This window comes from Rosa chinensis, chromosome 3, assembly GCF_002994745.2.
Source record: "Rosa chinensis cultivar Old Blush chromosome 3, RchiOBHm-V2, whole genome shotgun sequence".
Taxonomy (NCBI): domain Eukaryota; kingdom Viridiplantae; phylum Streptophyta; class Magnoliopsida; order Rosales; family Rosaceae; genus Rosa; species Rosa chinensis.
Genome location: NC_037090.1, coordinates 28,539,428 through 28,553,410, shown reverse-complemented (window position 1 = coordinate 28,553,410; position 13,983 = coordinate 28,539,428). Strand labels below are relative to the sequence as shown.

Sequence of the window (13,983 nt, the reverse complement as noted above, 5' to 3'; positions counted from 1 at the left end):
AATATGAATAAATGTCTTTAAAAGATTTTCCTGATGCTGACTTCAAAATGTTTTAGTATAAGCTAAGGACAGGTTTTTCCACACGAGCCTGTGTAGATGAACTATTTTCTCTTGGAAAGTTGTGATAGTTTATATATGGGTGAGAAATTCATGCAAGCCACTGATGAGACTGAGTCTTACCGCTCAAATCCGGAGGGGTTCTGCTCAGAGGTACTAAGTAGCTGGCCGGGTGCTCGGTTACTCAGGGGAGATAAATGGCCACAAATTTTCCATTGTTAATGTTGACAAAGTAACAGCACGTAGGAATGCGTACCATTAAATACAACTAATTGAGTTGTCCTTCTTTTCATGTAGTCGGTGTGGGACTTGTTGTCCCTAAGTAGCTCCGGAGACCTTCTAGGAAAGGGTTTTGTGCAGGCACATGGGAGGGCGCCCGGGTTGGTTGACTTGGTTCTGATGTGCACACTATTCTGTATATGGTTAAACAATGACCGATCCTCTTCTCTTCAGGCAACTTGGAGGTCCTTCCTATTTGTCATGGAACAGAAGTAGAAGAAGGCACTAAGCGTGCTTAATTGCTCATATGAACTGCCTAGAGCATTTCCTGATAGCCTAATTAATTGTGTGTATCAATGTTATCATCAATATGGGCAGTACATATGACTTCTAAAAGCATTTTGGTCGTTTGGAGTTTTATTTATTTATTTTTTGCTCCAAATTGTTGAGAGCATAGCATTATGAACTTTCATGTATAATTTCAATACATTAACAGTGCCCGCGCGTTGCTGCGGATTTTATAGTTAATCAATCTAGTTGTAGTAATACATTCTAACTAGGTTGTTTTTGATGAAAAACTAAAATGCGTCCATATTGGTTACAAAATATTGATATCTGTTTAAGGACAAGCATAAATTAACAGAGAGAGAGGAGAGAGTAATGTTGCAGAGAGAATGGAGATTCATCTGTTTATTCATCTCACAATGGAGGGTTTATATAGAAATACAAAGCTAGTGTGAATGCTCTAAGAGAAACTCAAAATGATAACAATCTTCTCTTGGTTGATTGAGGGCTGCAGCTCCACATGGTGGCTGCAATGATCACAATTGCCATGCTTGTTGCCCTTTGGCATAAAGCTTGTCACACAAGTCTCTATACCTACATTATACACTCAAGTACCTATTGTATACATGATATAGACATTTATACTATGACTCATATATACAACATGATTCATATATACTACAACACTCCCCCTTGGATATTTCATGTCAATAGTATTGTCTAGGCCTTGCGCTTCTAAGTTGCCTCGTTAAAAACCTTGCCAAATAATAAAAACCCTGTGGGAAAAACAACCTTGGTCGAAGGAGAAAAAGAGCACAACGCGCATGAGTGTGGAGTAGTAATATCACAGCTTTGGAGATAAGTGGAGTCTTCTTATCAGCATCATAAGTAGATAATATGTCTACGAGAGGGATGCAAATAGAGTTGCTGCAACAAAACCTTGCCTGGAAAACCCAGTGGGAAAAAACCCCTGGTCGAAGGGAAAAGATGAGCAAAAGCATATATGTTGAATCAAAACATCTTCAGGATGTAGTATAAGTGGGGCGACCATGCTAAAGATGTGCCTCGTTAAAACCTTGCCAGGTAATAAAAACCCAGTGGGACAAAAATAACCCTGGACGAAGGACAAAAAGAGTACAGATGGTCAAGTGGGTATGCTTCTGGATACTCCCCTGATTTCAACATCTCCTTTGTGTCTCCCAAACGTGGTGCTTCTCTCGTTGCCTCATTAAAAACCTTGCCGAGTAAATAATCTCGGTCGAAAGGGAAAAAGAGCACAATGCACTATTCACGTTTCGAGACCATATATGTAGACATCTCCCCCTCTTATTGATTTTTGAGGAGAGTCTGTTATTGCTGATTTTATGCTTGATATTGTCGCTTTCCATGCAGCCTTGCTTCATTTGTTTCAAAATAAGCAGCATTATCTTAAATGCTTATAGGCTCATCTATGGTAGACTTCAAACCACAATTGTTCGAACATGCGTAACTATATAAGCTTATATGGCATTAATACAGCTCAGACTAAAATCACACAACGGAAAAAAGACCAAAAATGTGAAAAACGAGTACCATGAAGGAAAAGAACAAACATTCTTGAGGGAATTGGAATTAGAATATACTTATATTGTTTGAGACACACTGAAACACGTTCTCCCATGGTTTTTAGACTGTGTCAAGCCCTAAAACTCTTCTGGCTTTTGGGATTATAAAGCTGCAAACTTGAAAATCAGCTCCAACCCTGAACTGAATCAAACATAGAAATCTTTCACATCAGCAACAATTTTCTTCAATAGGAAAATGCATTAAAATAAACTTGTGTATAATGCACAATTTCACTTATGTTCCAATGTACCTATGAAATATGACTTGAGGCAATTAAACCTTCCAATTCAATTTAATCAAGGTAAGGCAATTAAACCTTCCAATCCATCTGCATATAATAATTCCATGTGAATCAAAAGCCACCGCAACCCAGGACTCTAGGTTGCTCTCCACTGTGTCATTCTCATTCCATCTGTGTAAAGCAATTGGAATAAGTAAATCAACTCGTCTATCATTTCAGAAAGCAATGCATCTAAAATTACAAAAACCAAGCTAATTGATTCCTTAGAACATAACCATGGCAACACTTACCTGAGAGAGAATCACTTGGTTGTGCGCAAGCTGAAATTGCAGCTAACATGTTAACCTTGTCGGGTCTTAGGCCCTGTTGTAGCATTTGACCCATGGCAGACACTGCTTCACTAGCCAGTCCCTGGCGCACATAATTTGACAAAATGGTATTGTAAAGAACCAAGTTTTTATCCACACATTCATCAAAAAGCCGCTTTGCGGCATCTGTAGCTCCACATTTCATATACATATCAACAAGTGAATTCACCATAAGCATATTAGTCTTGAGTCCAGACTCCCCAATGTAAGCACACACTGTCTCACTCAACGCAACATCCTTAAACTTTGCACAAGCAGAAATGACACACACCATAGTCACCGAATTGGGCTTAACACCGGCAGCCACCATCTCCAAAAACAAAGAAACAGCCTCCTTGGGCATATTCCTTCTACCATAACCACAAATCAAACTAGTCCACGACACGATGTTTCTCTCAAGCATTTCATCAAACACCTTTGTGGGCATAATCCAAGTCCCCACATTCTGCATAGAAATGAATCAAAGGATTCCCAATAAATACATCTTGCTCGAAACCCATCTTCACAAGCGAGCCATGGAGCTGAACCCCTTCACAGAAAGCCAGAGTCTTTGAGTACGCGCTCAGTGCAAGCGGGAATGTAAACTTATCCAGCAAAACACCCTGAAGCACCATGTGAACATAGAGCACAATAGCCTCGTCACAAAGCCCAGCACTAGAGTCACCCCTTATGAGAGAATTGTACATGAACAATACACCCTTTTCGGGCATAATCTAAGCTTTCGAGGGTGCTCATTTCGGCGTATGTGCTAATATCCATATCTATATTGCACTGTAATCCGATCTGTTATTGAAAAAAGAAACATGCATACAAACAAATCTACATCATTCATCATGAGACCAACTTTTATTGAAGAAAGAAAAGGTTCTGGAATCCCAGCCTAATACAACAGCAAGGAAAAAAGAAAAAGCACACCACAGATGGGATAATATATACAAGATGGAGACACAAGGAAGAATACAACTGTACAAGAACCTCTTATCAGCTTCACTGGTGCTACCCAGCAACAAATGTGGTCATCACTCTTCACCAGTTTGAAATATAAATGTTTGGAATCCGAGCAATCTTTGGCCATTCTTCACCAGTGTCACGCTCGCATCTTCTCTGCAACTCAGGACACCGTTGTATCTTCAAGTCTCTCAAGGCAGTGAGACGATCCATCCCTTCTGGAAGTGACAACAATTTGGGGCATTTCTTGAGGAAAAGCTTTTTAAGTGATGTTAGATTTGTGAGCCACCCTGGTAATGAACCCAAATTGGAACAATCTTTAATGTACAGGTGCTGTAGGGTGTTGGGAGCTCCTCGAAACCATTCAGGCAACTCCGTCATCCGTGGTAGTCCCTTAATAGCCAACTTTTCAAGCCTCAATGGAATTGCTTGATAATGTTGGTTCACCGGATCGAGTTGCTCACAATCAGCTAATATCAAAGTCCGCAATGCAGCAAGGTAACTCATCTCGCGGGGCAAAGAGGTTAAATTACCACAATTTACAATCGCGAGAAACCGAAGAGATTTCAAACATCCCACTCCATTGTCTTGAAAACATGCTTCTTTCGTCGTCATTATAAGCGATCTGAGGCTGATCAACTTGCTCATATCTCTTGGCAACTCGTGAATATTTCCACAACCACCAAGAAATAGGGTTTGCAAGCTCTGCAACTTGCAAATGGCAGTGGGCAGTTTTGTCATCTTACCTCCTTGTAAAACCAGATATCTTAAATGCTTTAATGTACCAATGGAACTTGGCAACTCCACTGATAATTCAACGAAGCGAAGCACCCTCAAATATTTAAATTTTGAAAAGCAAGTATCAAGGAAGGATTCGTCGATAGGCACATCTTCCATTAGAGTTATACTCTGCACTTTTTTTAACTTTTGCACATCTTCCATTAGAGTTATACCCTGCACTTTTTTCAACTTTTGCAACACCGTTGAAACTATTAGTTTGTTGTCAGATTTCAAAAATGACAAGTGTCTAACATTTTCATCGATGTCTTTAGTGCTAGAATCCACAACAGACCACTCATCTTGCCCAATTGACTGTACAAGGTCATAGATAAGATCATGCATAGAAAATGTATAGACGACATCATACAAATCCTCGTCAATTTCCACATTTTCAAAGAACGATCTCGCCCATAATTCTTTAAAATATTGCTCCCCAACATCTTCCATCTCCAAATTCTCATTATCACGAGATTGAAGGATTCCATGAGCCATCCAAGAATGGATCAAATCCACAGAATCACATCTATTCTTTGAAAGATATGCACAATAACCAAGGCATGGTTTCAGGTATGAAGGCAATTGAATATAACTCAATCTCAAAGCAGGCAAGATATGACCACTCCCTCTCTCCAATTCCCATATCTTAGAATCTCTTACTAATTTCCATCGACGCTCATCAGTCTCTGAGTACAGTTGACTCCCTAAAGTTCTCACCGCCAACGGAGCCCCTCCGCACTTCTTCACAATCTCTTTTCCAATTTCAAAGAGGTGTGGATGCTGTTTCTCATCACCTTCCTTGAATGCACATTTTGTAAACAATGACAAACAATACTCATAAGAAAGGCCAGCTAAATTGTATGGTTGTTCAGTGCCCATGATTGAAGCAACTGAGAGATTACGGGTTGTCACTAAGATTTTACTTCCTAATTTGATCCCGTCTATCAACAAATTTCTCAAGTCACTCCATTGACTACGATCCTCATTCCATACATCATCCAAGACAAGCAAATATTTCTTATCCTTCAATGACTCACGTAACTTTGCTTGTAATTGATCCACAGACATTTTCTCACTGATTTCTTTACCTAGTGCAGAACTAAGGATCTTTTCCATCAGCCTATGAATATCAAAGTCCACTGACACATACACCCACATCCGCAAATCGAAATGCCCAACGACCATTTCATCATTGTAGACCAACTTGGCAAGTGTGGTCTTACCCAACCCTCCTATACCAACTATGGGAATAACAGAGACAACACTCTGGGAATTCCCATTTTGTAGATCAACAGTTTTTGGCATTAGAAGATCTACAATCACTTCTTTGTCAGAGTCTCTACCAACAACCTCCGAAGCAGAAATGAAGGAGTGGGTCATATTCTCCCTCCTCACATTCACGCTCCGTACATTTCTATCAGGATCATGATGATCACCTTGACGATCAGTGAGATTATCAAATATAGCCTTATTACTACTAGAAAACTTGTCTTTTACGACGCGAAAATTACGGCGTGCATATCGTGTGCGCCGTAAAAGACGGTCATTTACGGCGTGTTTTTTTGTGTGCCGTAAAAGACGTCCATTTTTAGTCTTTTACGGCTTGCTTTTCATGTGCGCCGTAAATGACATATTACATTTACGACATGTTTTTTTTGTGCGCCGTAAAAGACTAATTTTTTGTTTTTTACGGCTTGTTTTTCATGTGTGACGTAAATGATGTGTTTCTTAACAATCCCGCTCAGCCATTTTTAGCTAAATTCTAATTTCCCACCAAACCTTTTTACTCTGACATTTTTTTTTTGAAAAGATAAAAACTCAGGCCAAACCCGGATCTCTTCAGACTCTCCATCTCTCGTCTCGTTTCCTCTTCTTCTCTTCATCCTCGCTCGATGCCATCCCATCGATCTAAAGGCCGAAGCCAATAATCCTGTCATTAATTAGGTGAGTGAATATGTCTCTCCCAAATTCAGTTGGGGTCTCTCTCTCTTCTTTGCTCTGCGCAGCCCTTCGAGGCTTCCAACGCCGGACGTGTATGCATCAATTGCTTCTCTCTCCGTCCTCTCTCAGTACTCTGGCCGCTATCTCTTTCTCTTTCTTTCTCTGTATCTTTCGCTGTTTGTATTTACCTGATCTAATTTTTCAATCAAAAGCTTCAAACTTGGTGGTTTTTAGGGATTTTGAGGTTTTATCTCATCGCCGCTTCCCTATCTCTATCTCTATGGTTCAGTTTTTGGATTAATTTTGTTGTATTTGTTTGGGTTTTAGGGGTTGAAGTAGTTTTTGCAATAGAGAAAGCTGCGGTGGAGATATGACTTCTGTTCGCTGACGGTGCTCTCGAGCCGTCTATCAAACTCGACTCGGGGCTGGTGAGTACCTTCCCTTTCGCTTTTGGTTTGGTTTGATTTCATAGGTTAGGGTTTCTGATTGGTCTATCTGTTTAGTTTTTTGGAGGTGGTCAAGCGTTTGGGGTCCTTAAGATATGTGACTTGGACGAAACCAAGCGGAGACCTGATTGATTTGTTACCATGTTTTTCTGGCAGGATTATTACATAGATGTTGATTATCAAGTGGGTGATGGCTTCTCTTTCAGTGGAGGTGCCTATTCTCTTTTCCACTACCTCTTTTATTTGCTAAATGGCCTTTCCAAGTTTTTCAGTACTAGTAACTGAGGAAGTTTTTGACATGAAAGTATTCAAATGGACCAAGCCCTTCTGATGAATGGTTCAAGCAGGGGAAGATAGTGAGTCCTATAAATTACCAATCTTGTTTTACTCCAAGTTCTACTAAAGTTTTGTAATTGCTCGTGTATGTTTCATGGTATAAAATAGTTGCATCAGTTTGGACTGTCTGAAAGACATTACTAGCCCCTATAGGATATTGATCCCAAATAGATAAAAATCAGGTTGTTGAGTCTCCCAGGTAGCTGGTATTTGGTAAATCGTTTCCATCCTTAGGGTGTCTTGTATTTTTGAATGTTTGTTTCAGAATTTCTTAGGGGTATCATAATGAGGCAATATTAGTTTTGCAGCTCTGCATAATACATGATGTTTGCATTCTGGAAGATAAGCCACATATATTCTCAAATTATCTTCCTCTTTGTTTGTATTGCTAACCTACAATCTAATTAAGGCATTTTACCAAATGAGAGCCAGGGTGTGCAACCCTGAGTGGTTGCATTAATTAGGAGATGTGCAGTACTGTAATATTTTATTTTTATTTTGGATCACCAATGATGGCTTTATAATACTTGTATATCTTTTGATATGTAGCTCGAGATTGTGATGTCGACACCAGGTGTGATTGAGGTTGTTTGAAGTTCCAAGTTTCCTGTTTCCTTTGAAAGTGGTCACTTAGCTTCATAGCTTATGTGTGCTATTTTCCTTGTTCTGTTTTTTGCCTCCACAAGTTCTACAGCAGCTGGTACATATCTACCCTACGAGAGTCCTAGGAGTAAGTCTTCTTCTTACCTCTTGATATCTTGAAGTCTTATATGCATTGTGTTTTTGGCCCTGACTATATTTCAGGGTGTTTGACTCAAGAATGCACCAAATCTTAATACTTATACAAAACTTAGTTCTGTGTCTGCACTGTTTAAGACAACTACTGGTCCATGCATCATTTCTTGGATGTACAAGATATGTGCCTTGTTTTTTTTTGTGTGATCATATTCTAGGTGCTTATATTTCTCTTGGTTCTGGTGAGAAGGTCCAATCTTGGACTTGCAATGGGTGCTGATTCTCAGGCAGCTGCTGATGTTTTTAGGTAAATTTGTACATTTAGCTTTAGAGGACTAGCGGCTGGCATGTTTGAAACAGTGTGGTTTATACTTTTATAGTATATGAGTCACGCAGACAATGAGTGTGGAATTTGCAGGGTTTACCAATTGTCTCACTCTACAATAATTTCACTTTTAAGAGAGTTATTGAAGTTGTTATTTTGGCTTTCCCCATCTGCCAATTTGTAGGTTTCTACCAGTTCATTAAGAAAAATGATTTCATTGTAGTTGTATTATTTACTCGATCTTGTCATTCATAAAGATTGTTTTAGTTTTTTACATAAAGTTCTGTATTCTATTTTGTTGAAGTTAATACTTTCATTGTGGAGACCCAAGTTTCAAAGATATATTATGATTTCTTATATATGATATTGTTTTTATATATTACTATTTTTAATTATGATTACTTTCCTTTTAATTATGATTCTTTATAATTATGTTTTTATATATTACTATTTGCCAATTCCTATCATTTCAGTCCATCACCATCTCTCTTCTTATCCACTACTCAAGGATTTATCTTGATCAGACGATTTAACTTCTTTCTTAATCTCTTCCTTTCCCAAAGTCTCTCTCTACTTGTTCATATCCTTCTCTCAAACTCTTCCCATCCAAAGGTATAGTTTCTCCTCTGCTCTGTTTATTGAATTGATTATGTCTTTCAATTTGAGTCTGAGTTCTTTGATTTACTTTTATTAATTTCCAGCTCTCATTGTTATCTGTTTACAAAGAATTTGATGCTTAGTCTTTGCTGGTTCTTAAACGGAGCCCTTGCATTCTTATAAAAGTTCCATGATTTATATTGGTAAGTATTTCTTGTCTAGGCATAGTATTGCACTGAATACAGTCTTCTTTTTTCCAATGGATGTCTATTTCTGACTCATCTTTTTTACATCTGGTATAGGTCTTGCATCACCATTGTGACAAGGCCCGCCGGCTATGTGAGGCATTCGGTGCATAGGATTTTTCCCCTTTGTCACTTTATGAACGGAAAAAAAGAACTTTTCATGTCTTGAATGTTTGGAATCTGCCTTGTGTAGCTGATGTCAACTTTTTTATCTCTGTTATTTAGTTTCTGCCGTTAAACTTCTGTTGAGTTGCTTGTTGGTTCTTTTGAGGGTGATTTTTTGCTCTCCTGCAGATTTCAAAGTACATGTTGATTAATGCTTAGAGTATTTACATGGATTTCAAAGTACATGTTGATTAATGCTTAGAGTATGTTATTTCCTGGAGGTTATTTGCTTCCAATTTATTTTTACTGATTCGTCTGCTTTTTTAATTCAGAGTATTGTCAGTCATGGGGTTGAAAAGCTAGCTATCCAGTGATGATGAACTTCTGGTTGTTCGTCTTTGGAAGGGTCTTCAATGCTGCTGCTATAGTGATTCAAGATTTTGATCTAGGATGCTCTTTGTTAATCTAGAATGTTTTACATTTTAGGACGGTAATGATAAATTGTTGGTTTAATTAAGTTGTTTTTATACAATATTGTTGTTGGCATATTAATTCACATTTTGTAATGTGATATAACAAATCTCGCTTTTCATCTCAATAAATTGTATAGATTTATATAGATTTTGAAATGGTATCACAAAATTTACAGGAAAAAAAAATCGGTGCAAATATTACATGCTGTAAATATATCCTACAATTACATTTACGGCGTGCTTCTGATATCAATTACGGCATGCTTTGTTATTTCAAAATGAAATAAAAAATCTCAAACCCTTTTACGGCGTTCATTGTTGTCTTTTACGGCGTGCTTTTGAGATCAATCACGGCATGCTTTTGATATCAATTACGGCGCACATATTTGATCATTTACGGCGCTCTTTGTATTTGAAAATTGAAATTAAGAATCTCTAAAACTCTTTTACGGCGCTCTTTTATGTCTTTCACGGCGTGCTGGTGAGGTCTTTTACGGCGTTTCGGAAACACGCTGTAAAAGAGTTTTGTCTTTTACGGCATGTCCATTTACGGCGCATTTTTGTGTGCCGTAAAATGTCTTTTACGGCGCTCTTTGCTGGCCGTAAAAGACCATTTTTCTGGTAGTATCGCGCTATAAGCTCATCTAATCTCTGCCTTATCTCAGTGATTTCATGACCAACTCTCAGTCGAAAAGCAATAGGATTAGAGCGCGAGAAGAAACGACGTACCTTTCTTGTAGTGCTTTTTACAACATGCCTCCGCAACGCTTCACACTCAAACTCATCCAACACATCTTCAGCGTCGCGGAACACATTTTTAAGTTGTTGCAGCGCACTTTGTAGCCCCTTGTTACGCACTTGCTTCTCTTCAGCATCATCGAGCGCATTTTTGATGGTGGATATGGTGCGCTCAAGCTTTTGCAGATCGGTTTTGACTCCCCATGCCAAGCAGATCTCATCGTAAGCAAGGGAGCCCAAACTCTCTATTAGCTTGCTTGCCAAGTCAGAGACAAGTTCAGCCATTAATGAGACCTCAAAGGCTCAAATTGGAAAACTTGATTGAGAGAAATCAAATGCAAAAAGGAAGAACTGAAAATTGAAATCTGACTGATAAATCTTGATAAGCTTCAGCATTACAACCGAGTTGAAATATATGTCCACCTACAAGTCTACAACTAACGTTAGTAATGGGATGGGTCCTAATTCCTAACGAGGTGAGTAAAACGGGAAGGTTAGGTGGGGAAACGGCGGGGAGTGGAGAGTGCTGATTGTATGTGCGCAAGTGCATGGTGAGATCTTTTGATACGCAAGATGAAAAGGCGTTTTAGACATTTAACTGATTTAAGGTTTAGGGAAGTGGGGAGTGGTGATTGTCTGTTCTTAAGTGCATAGTGGGCTGTATAGATCGCCCAGACATGGAGGACAGTGGACATCTCTTAACCACCACCCTCACTCCACCCCCACTTAGGAATGAGCAAACAGGGGCGGGGTACCCGCGGGTTTTCCCCGCATTTGTCAAGCGGGGGCGGGGGCGGGGTTTTCCATTACCCATGCGGGTTCCCAGTTAATTTTTTTTTTTTTTTTTTTCAACTTGGGCATTTTTATAATTTTTCTTATTCCTCATGAGGATCCGACAGTTGGATCTTCGTATAATTGTGAAAAGACGATTCAAAAGAAGATCCATGAGGATTCGACCGTTGGATCGTCGTATAATTTTGTGAGGATGATTCTAAAGGCGATCTGGGACGATCCAACCGTTGGATCTTCACATAATTTTGAGAGGATGATCCTAAAAGTGATCCGTGAGGATCTGACCGTTGGATCTTCGTATAATTGTGAAAAGATGATTCAAAAGGTGATCCGGGAGGATCTGACAGTTGGATTGTCATATAATTTTGTGAGGATGATTCTAAGGGCGATCCGGGACGATCCAACCGTTGGATCTTCACATAATTTTGAGACGATGAACCTAAGGGCGATCCGTTAGGATCTGACCGTTGGATCATCGTATAAATCGGTAAAGATGATCCTTTAGGTGATCCGGGAGGATCTGACCGTTAGACCTTAGTATAATTTTGAGATGATGAACCTAAGGGCGATCCGTGAGGATCCGACCATTGCATCATCTTATAAATCGGTAAAGATGATCCTCTAGGTGATCTGTGAGGATTCTACCGTTGGATTGTCGTATAATTGTGATTTATGAATTATTTTTTGTCAAAAAAGGAAAGAAAAAATCTGAAAAGATAGAAAATAGAATTTTAAAATAGGGAAAAAAAAAAAAAAAAAACCTCATATAGGGAAATTGACCAATGCGGGGGGCGGGGTATCCCCATTTGAAAATATCCCCAGATGGGGGCGGGGGGCGCGGGGGAAACTTGAGGCCGGGCGGGGGAATCCCCCGTTTGCTCACTCTTACCCCCACTCCCCCACCACAATAATATCTCATATGTTGAAGGATGTCGACATAATGTGTGCCTCTACAAACTAGGTTTTAGAGTTGTAATAGGAAAGTGTTCTAGGTATTCAATTGTATTCGGATTCTATTATCTATTGTGTACCTTGTAACACCCTATATAAAGGGCTCCTATTATCAATAATAAACACAATTACAATTCTCCTACAACACGTTATCAGCACGAGTTCTAACCCTAGCCCAAAGAAGAAGAAAAAACCCTTAAAAAAAAAAAAACTCTCTCACATAAAAATCTGCCGCAGCCTGCAGCCTCTGCTGCCCCGCAGCGCACCTGCCAGCCCACCGCAACCTCCCTAACTGCACACCGCAACCTTCTTGCCTCACAGCTGCAACCTGCCCACCAACCCGCACACGTCCCTGCACCAGCCGCGCAGCTCCCTGCCGTAAACCCTTCCTGCAGCCCAAGCACCGCAGCAGCCCGCGCTGCAGCCTGCACATCCGCGTGCACCCCTGCGACCTGCACACCAGCCAGCCCAGTCCACCAGCCAGCCACCTTGCAAAGCACCTGCCTGCGCACCTGCTGCCGAAGCTGCCTGCGTCCCTGCAAGCCCTCCTCCCTGCAAGTCTGCCTGCCTTGCGAAAGAAAGAAAAAAAACAGAAATGAAAGGAAGAAACGCATAGAAGAAGAAGGGGAAGGAGTGGGCCCATAAAAGAAAAAAAGAAAGAAAAAAAATTGGGGGGGGGGGGGGGGGGGGAAAGCAGGCTTGGGCCCAAAAGAAAAAAAAAGAAAAAAGAGAGAAAAAAAAAGAAGGGAGAAGGGCAGCCCACCAACTGCCAATTTCCGACCAAATTCCGGCAATCCTAATTTAGCTACACGCCTGCATCAATACGCGCGTGTCTTCAAGCCAAGAACAATCACGTAAGTTTTTATAATTAAGGTTGCTGCTTTCTTGTATTTAAATTTCCTTTATTTTCCGCAGAATATTGGAATATATGTTGCCAAATGGTTTTGAGTATTTAACAAAGCGAAATTTTGGGGATTCACGCTTAACGAACTAAGAGTGTTCGTATGGATTAAACGAACTAAGAGCGTTCGTGTGAACTAAGAGTGTTCACAATGGTTGGACTAAGAGCGTCCGTAAGCATTAAATTGTGACCATATTAAAACATTATTGTTTGGTCTAATCCAAAAGAGATTATTGGAAATTGATTTCTTGGTAGCATAGCTCGGAAATCTTATTGTTTTAGTTTTCATGGAAGTTTAACTCCGAAACTAATATATATTCTCTTCTTATTTTCAGGATGTCGAATGAACCTAGACTCGACTTTCCCATGCTTGACTCAACAGGCTCGGATTAGCACAGTTGGATAACCGATGTTGAGAACCCTCTCACTTCAAAGGGAATATTACCCATAATCCAGGCACCTAACCCGGATTTTGTGTTCGTGCGAACACCTACAAAGCGTGCTCATGAAGTTATCTTGATGCGACGCCATATGGACAAGGACTCAGATTGGAGTATATGTCGATCAAGAATGCAAGAGAGCTATGGGTAGCGCTAGAAGAGCGCTTTGGCAATGTCCAAGATTCCCTCCTCCCTGACTTGAAGGTTCAATGGAACAATCTGCGCTTTGCTGATTTCAAGTCTGTTGCTGAATATAATTCAGAAGCTCTTCGCATACAGTCCATGTTGAGGTTTTGTGGACAACCTGTCACAGAGCAAGAGCTAATTGAGAAAACTCTCTCCACCTTCCCCGTTTCAGCCATTGTGGTATCAAAGCAATACCGTACTGAAGTCAATGCTGGACGGATCATGAGGTTTCATAAGCTTATCAATGTTATATTTGTAGCTGAGAAACATGA

The 13,983-nt window shown here is 40.0% G+C and overlaps 2 protein-coding genes and 1 long non-coding RNA gene across 3 annotated transcripts; 1 reads left to right on the top strand and 2 right to left on the bottom strand.

The window, feature by feature from the left end:
- Positions 1–2,154: 2,154 nt before the first annotated feature.
- LOC112194706 (pentatricopeptide repeat-containing protein At3g22690) lies at positions 2,155–3,485 on the bottom strand. Its single transcript, XM_024334921.2, has 3 exons — positions 2,698–3,485; positions 2,417–2,578; positions 2,155–2,307 (listed from the first exon to the last, which is right to left on the bottom strand). Exons 1-2 carry the CDS (start codon positions 3,224–3,226, stop codon positions 2,544–2,546), a joined length of 564 nt encoding a protein of 187 aa, XP_024190689.1. The 5' UTR covers positions 3,227–3,485; the 3' UTR covers positions 2,155–2,307; positions 2,417–2,543.
- A 316-nt stretch (positions 3,486–3,801) lies between these two features.
- LOC112194391 (disease resistance protein RGA2) lies at positions 3,802–5,888 on the bottom strand. Its single transcript, XM_024334638.2, has one exon. The coding sequence runs from the start codon at positions 5,878–5,880 to the stop codon at positions 3,802–3,804; it is 2,079 nt and encodes a 692-aa protein (XP_024190406.1). The 5' UTR covers positions 5,881–5,888.
- Positions 5,889–6,823: 935 nt separating this feature from the next.
- On the top strand, positions 6,824–8,442 carry LOC121052376. The gene is made up of 3 exons (XR_005808874.1): positions 6,824–6,869; positions 7,044–7,243; positions 8,177–8,442. It is a non-coding gene; the product is annotated as an uncharacterized LOC121052376 (long non-coding RNA).
- Positions 8,443–13,983: the final 5,541 nt, after the last annotated feature.

Coding starts and splice junctions, on each gene's coding strand:
- LOC112194706 (XM_024334921.2), bottom strand. CDS start 3,226: ATGCAGAATGTGGGGACTTGGATTATGCCCACAAAGGTGTTTGATGAA. Junction 2,579..2,697: donor ACCAAGTGATTCTCTCTCAG/GTAAGTGTTGCC, acceptor TGCTTTACACAG/ATGGAATGAGAATGACACAG.
- LOC112194391 (XM_024334638.2), bottom strand. CDS start 5,880: ATGACCCACTCCTTCATTTCTGCTTCGGAGGTTGTTGGTAGAGACTCT.